At 30.4% G+C, this 14,573-nt stretch overlaps 3 protein-coding genes and 1 non-coding gene across 4 annotated transcripts; all 4 read right to left on the reverse strand.

Annotated features, from left to right (window-relative positions):
• Positions 1-141: 141 nt before the first annotated feature.
• On the reverse strand, positions 142-1,216 carry LOC101268052 (desiccation-related protein clone PCC6-19). Its single transcript, XM_004232388.5, has 2 exons — positions 735-1,216; positions 142-631 (listed from the first exon to the last, which is right to left on the reverse strand). Exons 1-2 carry the CDS (start codon positions 1,044-1,046, stop codon positions 416-418), a joined length of 528 nt encoding a protein of 175 aa, XP_004232436.1. The 5' UTR covers positions 1,047-1,216; the 3' UTR covers positions 142-415.
• Positions 1,217-5,166: 3,950 nt separating this feature from the next.
• On the reverse strand, positions 5,167-6,130 carry TAS14 (TAS14 peptide (AA 1-130)). The gene is made up of 2 exons (NM_001247109.1): positions 5,853-6,130; positions 5,167-5,634 (listed from the first exon to the last, which is right to left on the reverse strand). The coding sequence occupies exons 1-2, from the start codon at positions 6,081-6,083 to the stop codon at positions 5,473-5,475; spliced, it is 393 nt and encodes a 130-aa protein (NP_001234038.1). The 5' UTR covers positions 6,084-6,130; the 3' UTR covers positions 5,167-5,472.
• Positions 6,131-10,777: 4,647 nt separating this feature from the next.
• LOC101267761 (bZIP transcription factor 11-like) lies at positions 10,778-14,444 on the reverse strand. The gene has a single exon (XM_004232387.5). It carries the CDS (start codon positions 11,342-11,344, stop codon positions 10,910-10,912), a length of 435 nt encoding a protein of 144 aa, XP_004232435.1. The 5' UTR covers positions 11,345-14,444; the 3' UTR covers positions 10,778-10,909.
• Positions 13,869-13,940, reverse strand: TRNAD-GUC (transfer RNA aspartic acid (anticodon GUC)). Its single transcript has one exon. It is a non-coding gene; the product is annotated as a tRNA-Asp (tRNA).
• Positions 14,445-14,573: the final 129 nt, after the last annotated feature.

Consider the following 14,573-nt stretch of genomic DNA (forward strand, 5'->3'; position numbering starts at 1 on the left):
AGTGGTGTTCGCTAAAAATAAATCGACCCTCTTTCGAAAACCATCCATCCATTTTTTTTTACGTTTTCAAAAAAAAAAATCCACATTATCCAACGGTCACTGATTATTTCGAGTCATATTCCCACCCAAGAAAGCAAATGGTGCCATATGAACTAAAATACATTTATAACCCAGTGTTGGAATTTTTCATGAGGTACATGGTACGACATACTTAAAAAAGACTTATTACATGTGTGATTATACTTCCACTAGCACTTCAAGGGCTAGCATGGCTTTATTATTCACATGACAGGCCAAGCTTAAAACACACAGCAAGGACAAACTAGAAACGACTGCTAATACAAGTAATTAGCCAAACATTTTATATGTATATATTTAAAAGGATAATTTATTCTTTTAGCCACGGCTTCAATTCCTAGTGGTGTCCAGGGCCATGATGGCCTGGAAGCTTCTCCTTAATCTTCTCCATAATTCCCTTCTTCTCATGAGTGCCTTCCATGCCATAACCAGTAGTTGTAGTTGTTGCAGTTGAATGGGCTTGATCATCTCTGTGACCTCCTGGCAATTTCTCCTTCACCTTGTCCTTGATCCCTTTCTTCTTCCTTCTACCGCCATGTCCATCATCCTCAGACTTCAAAATCAAAACACACACGTTAAATATTATTAAGAGAAGCGACATAAAAAAATACATGCAGATAGAGAAGACATCAGTTGAAACAAAAGATTTAACATACAGAGCTACTGGAGCTAGAGCTGCCAGAACGGTGAAGCATGCCACCAAGAGTACCATGCTGGCGTTGTTCCCCACCAAGTACGCCACTGGTGTGTCCAGCCTGAGTTCCATAGCCGGTACCGGTGCCACCAAGCACGCCAGTGGTGTGTCCAGCCTGAGTTCCATAGCCGGTACCGGTGGTTCCATATTCTCCCATGGTCCCTCCAGTCTGCTGGATTGGGTTGCCATATTCGTCAGTTTGGCGGACTGGGTTGCCGTATTCGTCCGTCTGCAGAGCCTGCCCTGCACTATATTGGTTCTCGTAGTGTGCCATGATTATTTTATTTTTTTTCTACACAATCGTAATTTTTGTTGAGAGTATTCGATGAAGTGTTATAAAATTTGAGTGCGAAATAAGGGATAGATATAGGCACGGAAAAAGAAACTGAAGATAAGGGTGTGGAAGAAGTGGAGGTGCATGCATGGCACCAGAGCATCACATGTGTTACGTGAATTAAACAGTCGGCGTCAATGTGGCAGCATCAAAGACTGACACGTTTTTTCCTCTGTCAGCGTTGAGATTAGATTCGGTCAAATTCTGCTGCTGGAAACTTAAGGCCTAAGAGACTGCACATAACTTCGAAGTTATAAAGGATACTCGATCGGACTGCGGTGTAAAATCAGGTCTTATATGTTTCCCAGTCGGGTGGATTTAATTTATTATAATATAAACAAAAATAAAAGGTAATAATACCAAAAGGATGAATGGCCTGGTGGTTAGTTGCTCCAGATTCACCTAATAAGAGATCCCGCGGGAAAAATCATGTGTTCGCCACCGATCGTGATCAGTGGACTGTGGAGCATCTTATTTGCTATCATTAAGACCCGAATTACCAGATAGATTTTAGCAAATAATACCTATATAAAAAGCTCAACATGCAAATTAAATCGTTGGCGCAACGAATTAGTAAAACTTATGGTATCACGTCTAACTTTCAAGAATTTAAATTTTCGAAAAGGCCATACAGGCCAATGTACAGGTTGATGGAAGCTAACTAATAATCATAGGGTGACATATGCTTGTTTATCGACTTAATAAGAAGCTTATTAAGAACGGTTAGTTTCAATTTTTAGAGCCCGTTTGGATTGACTTAAAAAGAAAAGTCTTAATTTCTTTTGTTAAAAATAAAAAATTAAATTAAAATAAAAAATAGGGGAGATTTATTTTTGATTTCTAACTTATTTTAAGTCATTTTTTACCTTGTCAAATTCTGTATAACTTATTTTAAATCGTTTTTTTACTTTTTTTAAAGATATTTTTTATATTTATCAGACACATTCACAAGTTAAACACTGACTAAAAAATAAATTTGATTGATTTTAAGCCAATTCAAACGAATTTTTAGTTTACAGATATGAGAAGCTCAGGTCCACTAGGTTCTAGTTCCGGGGGAGGTAGAAATGTTCTCTGGAGTGAAATACTCCAGAAATTTTGGGTCCCGGGATAATACCAAAGGTCAAATCAACATCTAATTCCTATATTTTGATCCCCTTTTGTTGTAGTTTGGCCAAACGACCAAATCTATCAATGACAAAATTGCCTTCACCATTCTTCAGCTGATGAGGCCTAATTTGACATTTCACATATTAAAGTATGAAATTCAATGACAATGAATATTTTTTTAAAATTATAGGACTGAAAAATAGCTGTCCCCGTATTTTTACCACCAAAATAATTATCTCCCTTGAAGTTCATCTTTTTAAGGATTAGGAGTTAAAAATCCTTCCACCTTTTGATGCATATGCACATATTCTGTCTACTTTTTTATTGTTCACTGTATTCAAATATACGTCTAATTTTATTTTTCTGATTTTACAATATAAGAGATGATTTGTCCTATTATTATTATTATCATTTTTCAAAATATTGAATTGGTTATATTCTTAGAGCAATATACTAGAATTTTCATTCTGTTTATTATTTTTAAAAGTTAAAACACTTTTTCCAATTCATAACGAATAATCTAGTTTAACTTTATTATTTTTAAAAGTTAATACTTTCTTCAATTCACAAGGAATAACCTAATTTAACTTGATGTTAAGTTAAAAAAAAAATTAAAAAAAACCTTTTGTGATCTTAACTTGAAATTATGTCAAATATAAAAAATTACATATTTATCTTGTCACCTAAAAAGTTAAAATCAAAAAGTGATAAAAAAAATTAATATTTTTAAAATAGATTAAAAGATTTTTTTTTTAAAACGGAGAAAATACGAATTAAATAAAAAATAATATGAGTAATAAAATAAAAGTTACAAATTGGGAAAGTAAGACGGTCATGGACAATGTTCAATAATAGGGGTGCCTGGTGTGCATTCCATTTGATTTCATTAGCGGATATGAATTTTTGATTTATGATTTTGTAAAAGTGTAATTTAATTTAATTTGAAATAAATTTAATTTGAATTGATTTTCTCTATTTGGTTTGATGTTTTTTGGTTTAATTTTGATTATGTTAATATTTAATAATATAATTAAAGTACAATAAACCTCTATAATTTGTTAGTGGATAAATTAATAATTTCTTTAAAATAATATTTTTTTTTGATCTCGATTATACTAACTGAAAAATATTAATTTCGATAAGATAATATGATAATATATTTTCAGATCACTTTTTGTAAATATATAATCCCATTAATATCATAAATTAATAATTCTTAAATATACAAATATAATTAAGACAATTTAGTGAAATATAATTTTATTTGTATTCAATTTTTTCTTAAAATTTAAGTACAGATAAAGCTCGTCTCTAACTTTTATTACTGTATCCAAGAGCTTCAATGTTGTCTTTTCGAACTGCACCATAAAATTGTGAAGAATTTTAGATGCAATAAGTGTTTTCTTACGCTTAATTAGTTCTAAAGGTATAGTATTATCTTCAATTTTATCATAAACATTACTGCTCTAAATAATATTCACAATATCTTTTAAGCTTTGGACCTCTGAACCTGTATATTTTTCATCCGGATAATCTAACAGGTTATTGACATCTATTTTATTGTGGTAATTGAGATCATTAATCATGTCATCAAGTTCATGAATGATGTTTATTCCCCGAACAATTTTACAGTATCGAAAATAATTTTATTTCATGTCCTCGAGTTCATGAATGATGTTTATTTCCCGAACAATTTTACAGTATCGAAAATAATTTTATTTCATGTCCTCAAGTTCATGAATGATGTTTATTCCCCAAACAATTTTACAGTATCGAAAATAATTTTATATCATGTCCTCAAGTTCATGAATGATGTTCATTCCCCTAACAATTTTACAGTATCGAAAATAATTTTTATTTCATCTCTTGTTGGAACATTTATTATCCAAGAAAGAACTACAAACTAATAGCAATCAAAATATTAATCCTTATTGGATCAGTTTGTTCCGCATCATAATCCTCTAATATCCTATGATAAACTTTATTACAATAATACACTTTGAAAGCTCTTATTATTCAACATCATAAGGTTAGTAAGATACAATAATTTTATATTCAAAATTAACCTTCGCTAAATTTCAAACCATTCTTTAAATTAATAAATATTAATTTATTGATTAAATAACATCTTTATAAAATAATAAAATTTCATAATTCCATCTATATTAATTTATAGAGGTTTTATTATAATTCTCCATTTGTTCCATTTTGTATGTTACCTTTCGAATTTCAAAAGTTAAACAAATCTACGTTTGACCGTAAATATTTTTATAGACCTTTTGAACATTATAAATTATCAATTATTGTGACTCATAGTACCTTTTACGTAGTTTACAAATACAAAATTTCATTTAAAAAAAATTAAAAATTTTATGAGCAAATTTTCGACTAACTTAAAATATTTAAATTTCAAAACATAAAAAGTATCATATAAATCGGACTAGAGAGAATAATATTTAATCCCATAAACACATCTTCTAATATAAATTATAAGTAAAACTTAAAACACAATATTTATCTATACACCTATTATAGATGTTCAAACATGTAATCATCATAAAAAAAACAATAAGCAAACAGTAGGGACAAAAGTAATCAAGTCTAACTTTGATTTTATTTTTTGATATTCAAAATCAAACCAAAAAACCAAACAAAGTAACTTATTATCCGAACAATCAAAAAAGATAAAAATAAAAAAGCTAATCCAAATAAAAATTCAATCTAAACATTCGATTTAATCCAACTGCAGACCTTAATTCAACAATGAGGATTCGTAGCCCAAGTTGGTCTAAATATACAGAGAGTCAGGTTTCAGAAATTATTTGCTGATGGTAGCAAAATGGTACTTATTTGATTTGTATGTGATGATAAAGAAATCATTTATTTGTCTAGTATATCTTCAACTCGTTTTAATAAATTAAAGGATGAAACTTGAACTCAAAAGAAATATAGCACAAGTTATATTATTTCCAAAACATCATTAAACACGGGACACCATAACACACATCAACATGATCATTGCTTTCCAAGCATGGAAGCAATATTCTTGTTTTAAAAATACAGAAGGGGCAGGGCATGGCCGCCAATATACACACACATGTATATAGCGTCAGCACACTTTACACGACTTTAAACACAAGAGTGTACGTAATTAGATAATTACTGGCATAACGATTACTACTAATTAGTGCATGAAATAGAATCAAGCACTACCTTATTTATTCATAAGATAAGATGGAGATGAAAACAAAGGTGTTCAATGCATCCCAGGGATCTTGTCCTTGATTTTGTCCATCATTCCTTTCTTCTCTTCACCTGTTGTTTGTCCATACTCACCTTCATGTTGTCCAGGCATCTTCTCCATTATCTTCTCCTTCAAACCCTTCTTTCTCCTCCCACCTTCTCCATCATCCTCCGACTGATCATAATTTAATTTAAAAAAATATCACGTTAGTAACGTGCCATGCCATTAGAATATCATGAAATGTTTGATTTCATATACTCCAAGTTTACGGTTGATATGTTAATGTTATAATATGATCTGATGGGTGTTGAAAATTGTTGAAAATATAATCAAATGATAAAAGTGTGCTCACACAATTGTATTCAATCGTATACTGGATTAACGAAACGTACCGAGCTAGAGCTGTCGGATCGACGAAGCTGCTGTTGCCCCTCATGGTGATGAGTACCAGTACCCATGCCTTGAGTTCCATATTCTCCACCAGTGCCCCCCATCATACCGCCAGTACCCGTGCCCCCCATCATACCGCCAGTACCGGTACCTTGATAGACTCCTGTTTCTTGGACATGGTTTCCATATTCATCAGTCTTGCGCATTTGGTCTTGATTGCCGTATTGTGCCATCTTTGATCAAAAATTCTTTTTTTTTAAAAAACACTGTTTAATTTTTTACTTTGTTTTTGGCTACTGCAGATAACATTCAAGTATGGAGGTTCAGGGAGTAGGGATTTATATAGGGAAAGTAAAAGTAGGATAGGCTGATTAGAGGCACAACAGGTGTTAAGCGAGTAATGGATGGAGCCTTTAGCGGGATCGTGGCAAATGAAAGTTGGAAACAAGTGTAAGAGTGTCGGCATAAATAAACAGATATTTAACTAAAACCCAAACACAGAAACTCGAAAGGAGACATTCAAGAGCATAGACTGGAAGCCAAGTGTAATATTGACTGGTCATAAAGATTAAAAAAAAGTAAAATTAATAGTACACACTTGCAAAGATTCATTTTTGAACGTACCGACATTTCAAGACTCTTTGCAGTCTATAATAGCCGTAAACGTGGCATCGTAAGAGAGGCAGCAAAGCTATGACTCATAATTCCAGTGATAACCTTCATTTTCTTTTACGATAAGAACGTACAGTTTTTTGCTTCATAAAATTTGGAAGCCCGCCCCATGAATGTTGTCATAACTCTAACTAATATACGGACGTTTTGACCAAACTAGATCAATATATAAAGTAATTTATTAATAATATGTTTTTTAAAGTTTTACAAAATTAGTATAAACGTATTTCACAGTAATGTTTTAGGGTATATTTCATTTTTAAAAGCCGACGATATTAGTTGAAATACGTTACTCGTAATAACGTTTTATTACTGTTACTGTAAGTAACGTTTTAATCCTAAAACGTTATTCATAGTAACGTTTTAGGAGTAAAATGTTAATTACACTGATGTATATCAACCTAACGCCGTCAGCTTTTAAAAAATGAAATATACCATAAAACGCTACAGTGAAATACGTTTATACTAATTTTGTAAAAATTTTAAAAGCCGTATTATTTTGATAAATTACTTTATATAATGACTTAGTTTAATAAAAAATTTAAATATATAACTTCTATCTTCTTTCGTATCATTTGTTTTGTTTATGAGTTATTAGTGAAAGGAAGAGGAGAGTCGGAATTAAATCCATGTACATCACAGGGAAAATTTATGGCAAAAATATAAACTATCAATATACAAAATTAAATCAATTCTTGTTGTAACAAAATATTATTATTATTATTTTCTCCAAGTCATAAATCTACAGACTTTCTAATATTATATACTCACTTATACTCTTCATAAATTAAATAATCTCAATTCTTTATTTGAGCCATTTTGGGCTTGACAAGATTTCTTATTGGATGACCCAACATTTACTCAAGAATCACGTAGGGAAATGGGTCTCCAGCCCAATGGACTTTCAACACCAATTTCTTTTCTGTTTTTTTCGAAATGATGGATTGGACTTTTTGTGAAAGATGATTGCGGGATTTTGATGAAACATGTTACTTACTATATATCATAATATATGATCTTAGGCGATCCCAATTTTTTTTGCATTTCTCGTTTTACAGTTTCTGTTGTGTAGAGAACGTCTAGCGTTGTCATTGTTCGTTAATATAATTTTTTTTTGGTCTTGGAGAGGATTTATTTTTATCAGTTCAAACAATTTTATCAAGCCCAGCAACTAAAACTGATTTTCGAATATCTCAAACAGGCTCTTTTTAACATTTATGTCTAGTAAAAGCATGCGTTATATATGGCTGTCCACATGATCTAATACTAGTGTTTCTTAACTTATGCTGTTAAATGTCATGGCCTAACCTAACATGTAATCAGATTTTAAAGGAATAAAGTAGTTTACCCTAATTTTTATGCAGATTATGCTCCATCATATGCTTGTACTGCTAATCACATGCTTATAAATGTTTTTTTTAAAAATAAAAAAAAAAGTGAGAGCAATACCTAATTAATTAAACCAAATCAAAGTACCAGAATCACTTAAGTACGGACTAACTGGATGGTTATGACTTTTGATTTGGGAGGCCATTAGTCTCCATCGACAGGCTGTACACGTTACATGCCACTTCTCTTCTCTTACTAATAAAAAATAATTAATTAGTTAATTAAATGAAAGGCCCTTAATTGGTCTGAATTTTGAAATGGGTGCTCTTTTACTTTATTCTGAAAAAGACTAGCTCACGTCACCGACAGATATGGATCTTTAGTTAATTTTGATTAGGAAACACTAATTATACTCTGAGGGGTGTAAGACAATCAGATTAAGAATAAAGAAATGGAAAAAATAACTTGACATGTACAATTACTTAATTATACTCTTGAGAAAATTCTAGTGGACTACCATATGCCTTGTTTCTTTTGTCAGTATTATTCCGCAAAAAACGACTATTCTAATTTATTTAAGTGTTTATTTGTTTGTTTAAAGTTTAAAATAAAATTAAAGAAGGTACTCGTGATTGCTTACATATGCGTAACAATCACATGGAAATTTGTGTGAGCTACTAATTAATTCTGGGAAGGTAATCAACTATTAATGATTTGTTGATACGAAGAGTCTACTTGCAAATTAATCAAATGCTAATTATAACAAGTTTCTTTTCTCCATAGTAAATAAACTTAATTATGGAAATTCCTTTTTTAATGTAAACTTCGTAGTTGAACAAAATTATGTTATCCCAATCATAAAGAAAACACCGCTCTAGTGAAGTGTTGTAATATGAGAAAATCGATACAAAGCAACTTTGTTGGTTAAAGTTTTATATAAATAGAAAGGGAAAATGCATGAGTAGTCATTCAATTTATGTCCGAAATTTCAGCGATACACTTATACTATACTAAGATTTTATTATCATCCTGAACTTATTTTATAAAACCTTAGTATAATATTAGTATATCGCTAAGATTTTGAGTATAGATTGAAAGGTATTTACACATTATCTCCGAATAGAAAGAAATCACTATATTCCTTGAATATTTACAAAAATACACGAAATTAGAGTTCTGAACCTATCTGCTATGGATTACAGTGCAAATAATTAAGGGTGAGGCAGAAAAGTAAATAATTAGGAAAATCTTATTGTAATTACTTTTGAAGGCGTAATACATGTATTTATAATAAAAATTAGACATATCTCTAATTAAAAATACAACTATTAAAGTAGACCATACCTTCTTGAACGCCTGTTTCCAATAGCCATTTATTTTAAATTTAAAAAAAATATTTTATTAAAAAATATTTAAAATAAATATATTTGAAGTGCTTAGATGTGGGGCTACCCTTTTAATTAGGCTATAGTATTATATTAAACACTTATCGTATAAATCTACAAATGAGGAACAATTTGGTTTCTTTTCATATTTCAATTCAATATGAAGGAAATTAAGTATGCAAACAGCATGCCATCCGTTTAAGTTTTAATAATCTGATCCAGAATTTGTAAATTGTTTGAACACAATGCGTTTATCCAATCATAGAGAAAGCGCCAAAACTAGAAAAAATAGAAAATATGATTATGCTATAGTGACGCAGATTTAAGTAATTTTCTAGACAATTATTAGGCATAGTTAGGTTTAGTTTGTTGTATTATCTTAATCATATTCATATATTGTATTTTTCTTCCCCAATAATTCAAGCCTGATATATATTTTCATTTACAGATATTTTAATTTCCAGCACGTCCGGCCTAACCTTTAGTTTAGATTAGATAAATGATAACAAACCTCCACCAGAAAATTCTTCAATAACCATTTATCAAAGTCTAAAGATCGGTTGAGCAAAAATTAACAAGTGATTATATTATATGTTAAATAAACTTATGTCACTACTTTGCCATAAAGTGGAACTAAAATTGATCATAAAGCACCCACTAGAAAATATAATTAAAGGATAAAAATATTGCTAATCCTCTACAAGCCGAAAAGTTGAAAGAAAAAATTAAAAGTTATCGCACTTGAGAATTTGTGTTTGGTTCTCATGGTCCTTTCACTATTTCCTCACTAAAAGTAATTAAACGAAAAATAAAAAGAGAGATTAACTTAATACAAAGAGAATAGAAGTGTGTTGCGCACAAGCCAACGATCTAATTATCTTTAATAAACTAACAAGAGAGACTAGCCACTTCATAATTAATCTCTACCAAAGATTAAACTTAACGATTAATCTAGTAATATTGGAATGGTGGCTACCTATGTACTGTTACTTCAATACATATTTGTTAAATTGTCAGTGAAATTTTATTTTATAATATCATTGAATTTTATTTCTCGATTTTGTTCATTATTTTTTGTTTTGTATTTTGATTATCTTATTATTTTATTTTGTTATTTTTTTTTTCTTTTGCATGTAGACCTAAATTTTTCATTATTTCATTGTTGTTATTGCTTTCACTCATGTCTTTCCCTTTTACAAATGGCTTTCAAAATATTTTACTATACGATTGAAGAGTTTTTTTAAAAAAATCTCTTTATTTCTGAGAAGAAGAAGTATAAGTAAGAACTGGTATACTTTACCATTGTGAATCTCATTTATAAAATTTCAATGATTGTGTTATGTATTTTATTACTTTTTTAATCTAATAATTTTTTTTTTTTTTAACTTTGCATTTCTTTTTTTAACATTATAGACTTATTCAAATTATAAATATAAAAAAATAATACAATATATCCAAATATTATATTCATCAGAAATATGATCGGAATACAATACGGTAACAGCCCAAGCTCTTACAAATCGAGAAGGCGCCATCAACTATTTTATCAAATCCAATTATTTATTAGTGAACCCAACCAAACACCTTCATCTAGAGCCAATCCAAGAATCCCAAAAACAACATTGTCTTTTTTTTAAAAAAATCGACTTTTCAATGACCAAAGTGATACTAAATCAGTACATGAAGGCATCAGCAGAAGCCATAATTGGCTGATTCACATGTAGCAAATTCCAAGGATTCAAGAAATCATCTTCACAATTAATCTCTGTTTCATCAATTGTTGAGTTTGCTGAGTTGATGCAGTTTATGATCTCATTTAAAGACTGTAGCCTGTTACTCAACTCTGCCATTTGTGCTCTGAGAACAGAGTTTTCTGCTTCCACATTCAAATAAACCTGACTCACCATATTTATGTTACTCACAATTTGATTATTTTGTTCCTTCAGTTGATTCACTTGAGCCATTAGTTCATTCAAATGTGTCTGCTTCTTCATTCTTGACCTTCTTGCTGATTCCCTGTTCGATATCATTCTTTTACGTTTTCTTTGATCCATTAGTTGTTGAAGATCCTCTGACCCTGATGAAGAATTTCCACTAGGAGAAGCCATAATACTTTTAATTTAAAAACGCGTTATAACTAAATAAATATCAGTAATAATAAGTAACTATATTAGAATCAATAAGAGTTTAACTTTTGTTAGGGAGAAGAAAACAGAGTATTTTCATGAGAACACGTAGAACCAGTAGAGGAAGACAACAGAGAAGGATTGGACTAAGTGAGTTCCACGACGAAGCGTTGAGTTAATAGTAAAACCAGAAAGAAGAACTTCACTGATTACTGGAGTCATGAATCTTAAACTACATCAAAAATCAAAGCTCTATAGATATGCATCAAAATAGTTTAGTGAAAGAGAAATATTTTTGAATTTTCTGAAAACAGAGTATGAAAGAAGAACAGAGAGCAGAGGTTTTGTGAACATATATTGAAGAATAGGAGGAGGAGGAAGGGGCTTTTGATGGTAATGAAGATTCATTTTATAGACTATGTTGATGGTCATCGAAATAAAGTAATACGACTATCAATCAATCAAATATAAAATTCTATATGGTCATTTATTTGAAAATAAGTTATCTCAAAATTATTTTATCATGAGATTGATTATTCTATCTATTATTATAATATAAATGATAAGATAAAAAATTTAATAACTGTAATCAAATATAAAATAAAATATTTATACATTTTATTTTAAGATTAAATATACTTTATATCTCATTAGAAACGACTCTTAAAGCTTATTATGTTAAGCGTCGAAAAAGAGTGGCTTTCTATTGGTTAATCTTTTATTTTATTAAGGTAGGTATGAGAGAAACTTGAATACATACACATTACATACCACTTGGTTTTACTATTTGGAAGATTCTATTGCACATGGGGTAAAGCGTATAATGTACACAATAGTATGTACTAAACATATTTTATCATGCACTCGAGTTCTCTTGTTTAAGTAAAGTAAAAATATCTCAATACAGAATTTACCTCACCATTTCAAAAAGGTTGTGCCTAAAATATATATGTAGATGAATTAAGTACATTAAAAAGAATAAAGGTCACCGACAAATTTTCGTTGCCGTACGATAATATCAGACCCCTTAAGAATGGCGAAGAGTTACTCTCTCTCAATCTATATATGTCAAGATTCAACACGCATGCATCTGAATCTCAAAACCCACCGACTTCTTCATTTTTATCGATTTTTCTAGTGTTTATTTAGTCAGAGACAATGTTGGCCAAGGCACTTGACAAATACGACCTGCAATTAAATAATTTAAGTACTATGTAGTAACATGACTTAGTTTTATATTCGAAATGGTTATGTATGTTCAAGTGTTCCACCATTGATATCTTATGAAATATACTTTTTTTGAGTTGAGTTAGTTTTAAAATTTATTTTATTAATAATTTTAGTATAAGTGCACGGTATTTGACATGTAATAATAGATGTTAGGATTATTTTATTTTTTAACTAAATTCAACAAGTAAGCATAATGTTTGATTATGACTCCATTCAAGCCATCCAACGATCTTGTCACAGACAGGATATTGACATTACCCAATACGTTTGTGGTGTAGACTTTGAGATCTCGAATAAGTTATCCTTGGTTAATAATTCACTCTCTAGTCTCTAGGATTTGATTAAAGAATTTAAATTGCTCGTCAGGAATTAGGTGCTCTTGTGTCTTAATAGAATATACGGACTCATTGGAGTAGATATTTCTATCATAATATTGAGAACCTGAACTAACCTAAAATTTTGACAATTTCTTGGCAGCCTTTTTGAATAGTTTCTCTGTAGCCAATTATAAACTAAAATAGTATATGACTTAATTATTTTGGAGAATAGGAGATTCATGTACAAGAGGCATAATATACTGCCCTATATAGCATTGAAATTAAACTTTAAGTGAAGAAAAGTGTTCAACTAGTGCAACACCATAAAAGAATAAAGGTTTGGTGACCTATCATTTTCTTCCCTTCTGTTTTCCTTTGTGTACATATCTTATTTTTAGTTTGTGTCAGTCTGCAACTAAAGTATCTTAATAAGCATATTCGTTAATCTAGGTTTTCGATCGTCTAATTAATTGATTAATATAATCCTCTCTTTACTTACTCCATTAAATAGCTTAAGCTAGCAATTTCCAAATGTATAGTTTCTCTCATGTCTATTCATTATAAAGATTAACCAAAAACTTTTTAGTACTTGACGTTGGACAAGAAGCTCTCGTCTTTTCTTGTATCTAAATTCTAAACTTAAAGAGTTAATTTTTATGACGTTACCAGCTAGTCAACAACTTGAAATTTCTTAATTTTGCATATTTCCACTATAACCATATAACGTGATATTGACTATATTTGGATTGTAAATATTTCTCCTCCTTTATTTGGTATGTAAACCATTTGTTACATCAAAGTACAAGACAAGAAAGAAGATACAAATATACTGTTTTACTATTTTAAATGTTGGTTGAAATAAAATTTCACCCTAATTACCAATAAAATTAGGCAAGGAGCAAAAAGAAGAAATAATAACCGATAAAATAGGCAAGGAGCAAAAAAAGAAAAAATACAAGCGCCGCTGCCGGGGATCGAACCCGGGTCACCGGCGTGACAGGCAGGAATACTTACCACTATACTACAACGACTCGATTGATATACTAGTGTAACTGAATATATTTACTAGTTTTTAGACTTCATTTCAACACTCACCACCTATTCTACTTGTGGGAAGTTGGTTCTTTCAAATCTTACTCGTCTTTCAGAACAATATTTCTACCTCCACAATGAATGGTAAGATCTACATATATTGTATGCCTCAAACTCCACTTATGAAATTCCACTGAAGATGTTGTCGTTGTTGTTACAGGTTACTCTGAAAATGGGCCGCAGGTGACTAGTCTGTATTATAGCAGAGTTGTCAAAATCTCTTTGCATATGGTCCAGAGAGGCTAACTGGTCTGGGCTATGTCAGCCCAATTAATATATTTGGTTAACAAAACTTGTATCAACCTTTAAAGAAAGTTTTGGTCTTTTTTTTTTTTTTTGGTAGTTAAGAAAAGGTTTAAAAAAAAAGAGAGCCTTTTGTGTAACTTATGAATGAAGATTAGAACAAATGCTAATAAATATTATAATAACATCAATTAGAGCAACTAATTTCTAGATTTTGTGATCATTTTTACTTCTAATGCATGAAACCTGTAACTTTCATATTAAGCATATAGTCTTATCAGCTCACTTCAGTAATTTTGAATGTTAATGAGCATCTAAAGAGAGAGTCG

Source organism: Solanum lycopersicum, chromosome 2 (genome assembly GCF_036512215.1).
Source record: "Solanum lycopersicum chromosome 2, SLM_r2.1".
Taxonomy (NCBI): Eukaryota; Viridiplantae; Streptophyta; class Magnoliopsida; order Solanales; family Solanaceae; genus Solanum; species Solanum lycopersicum.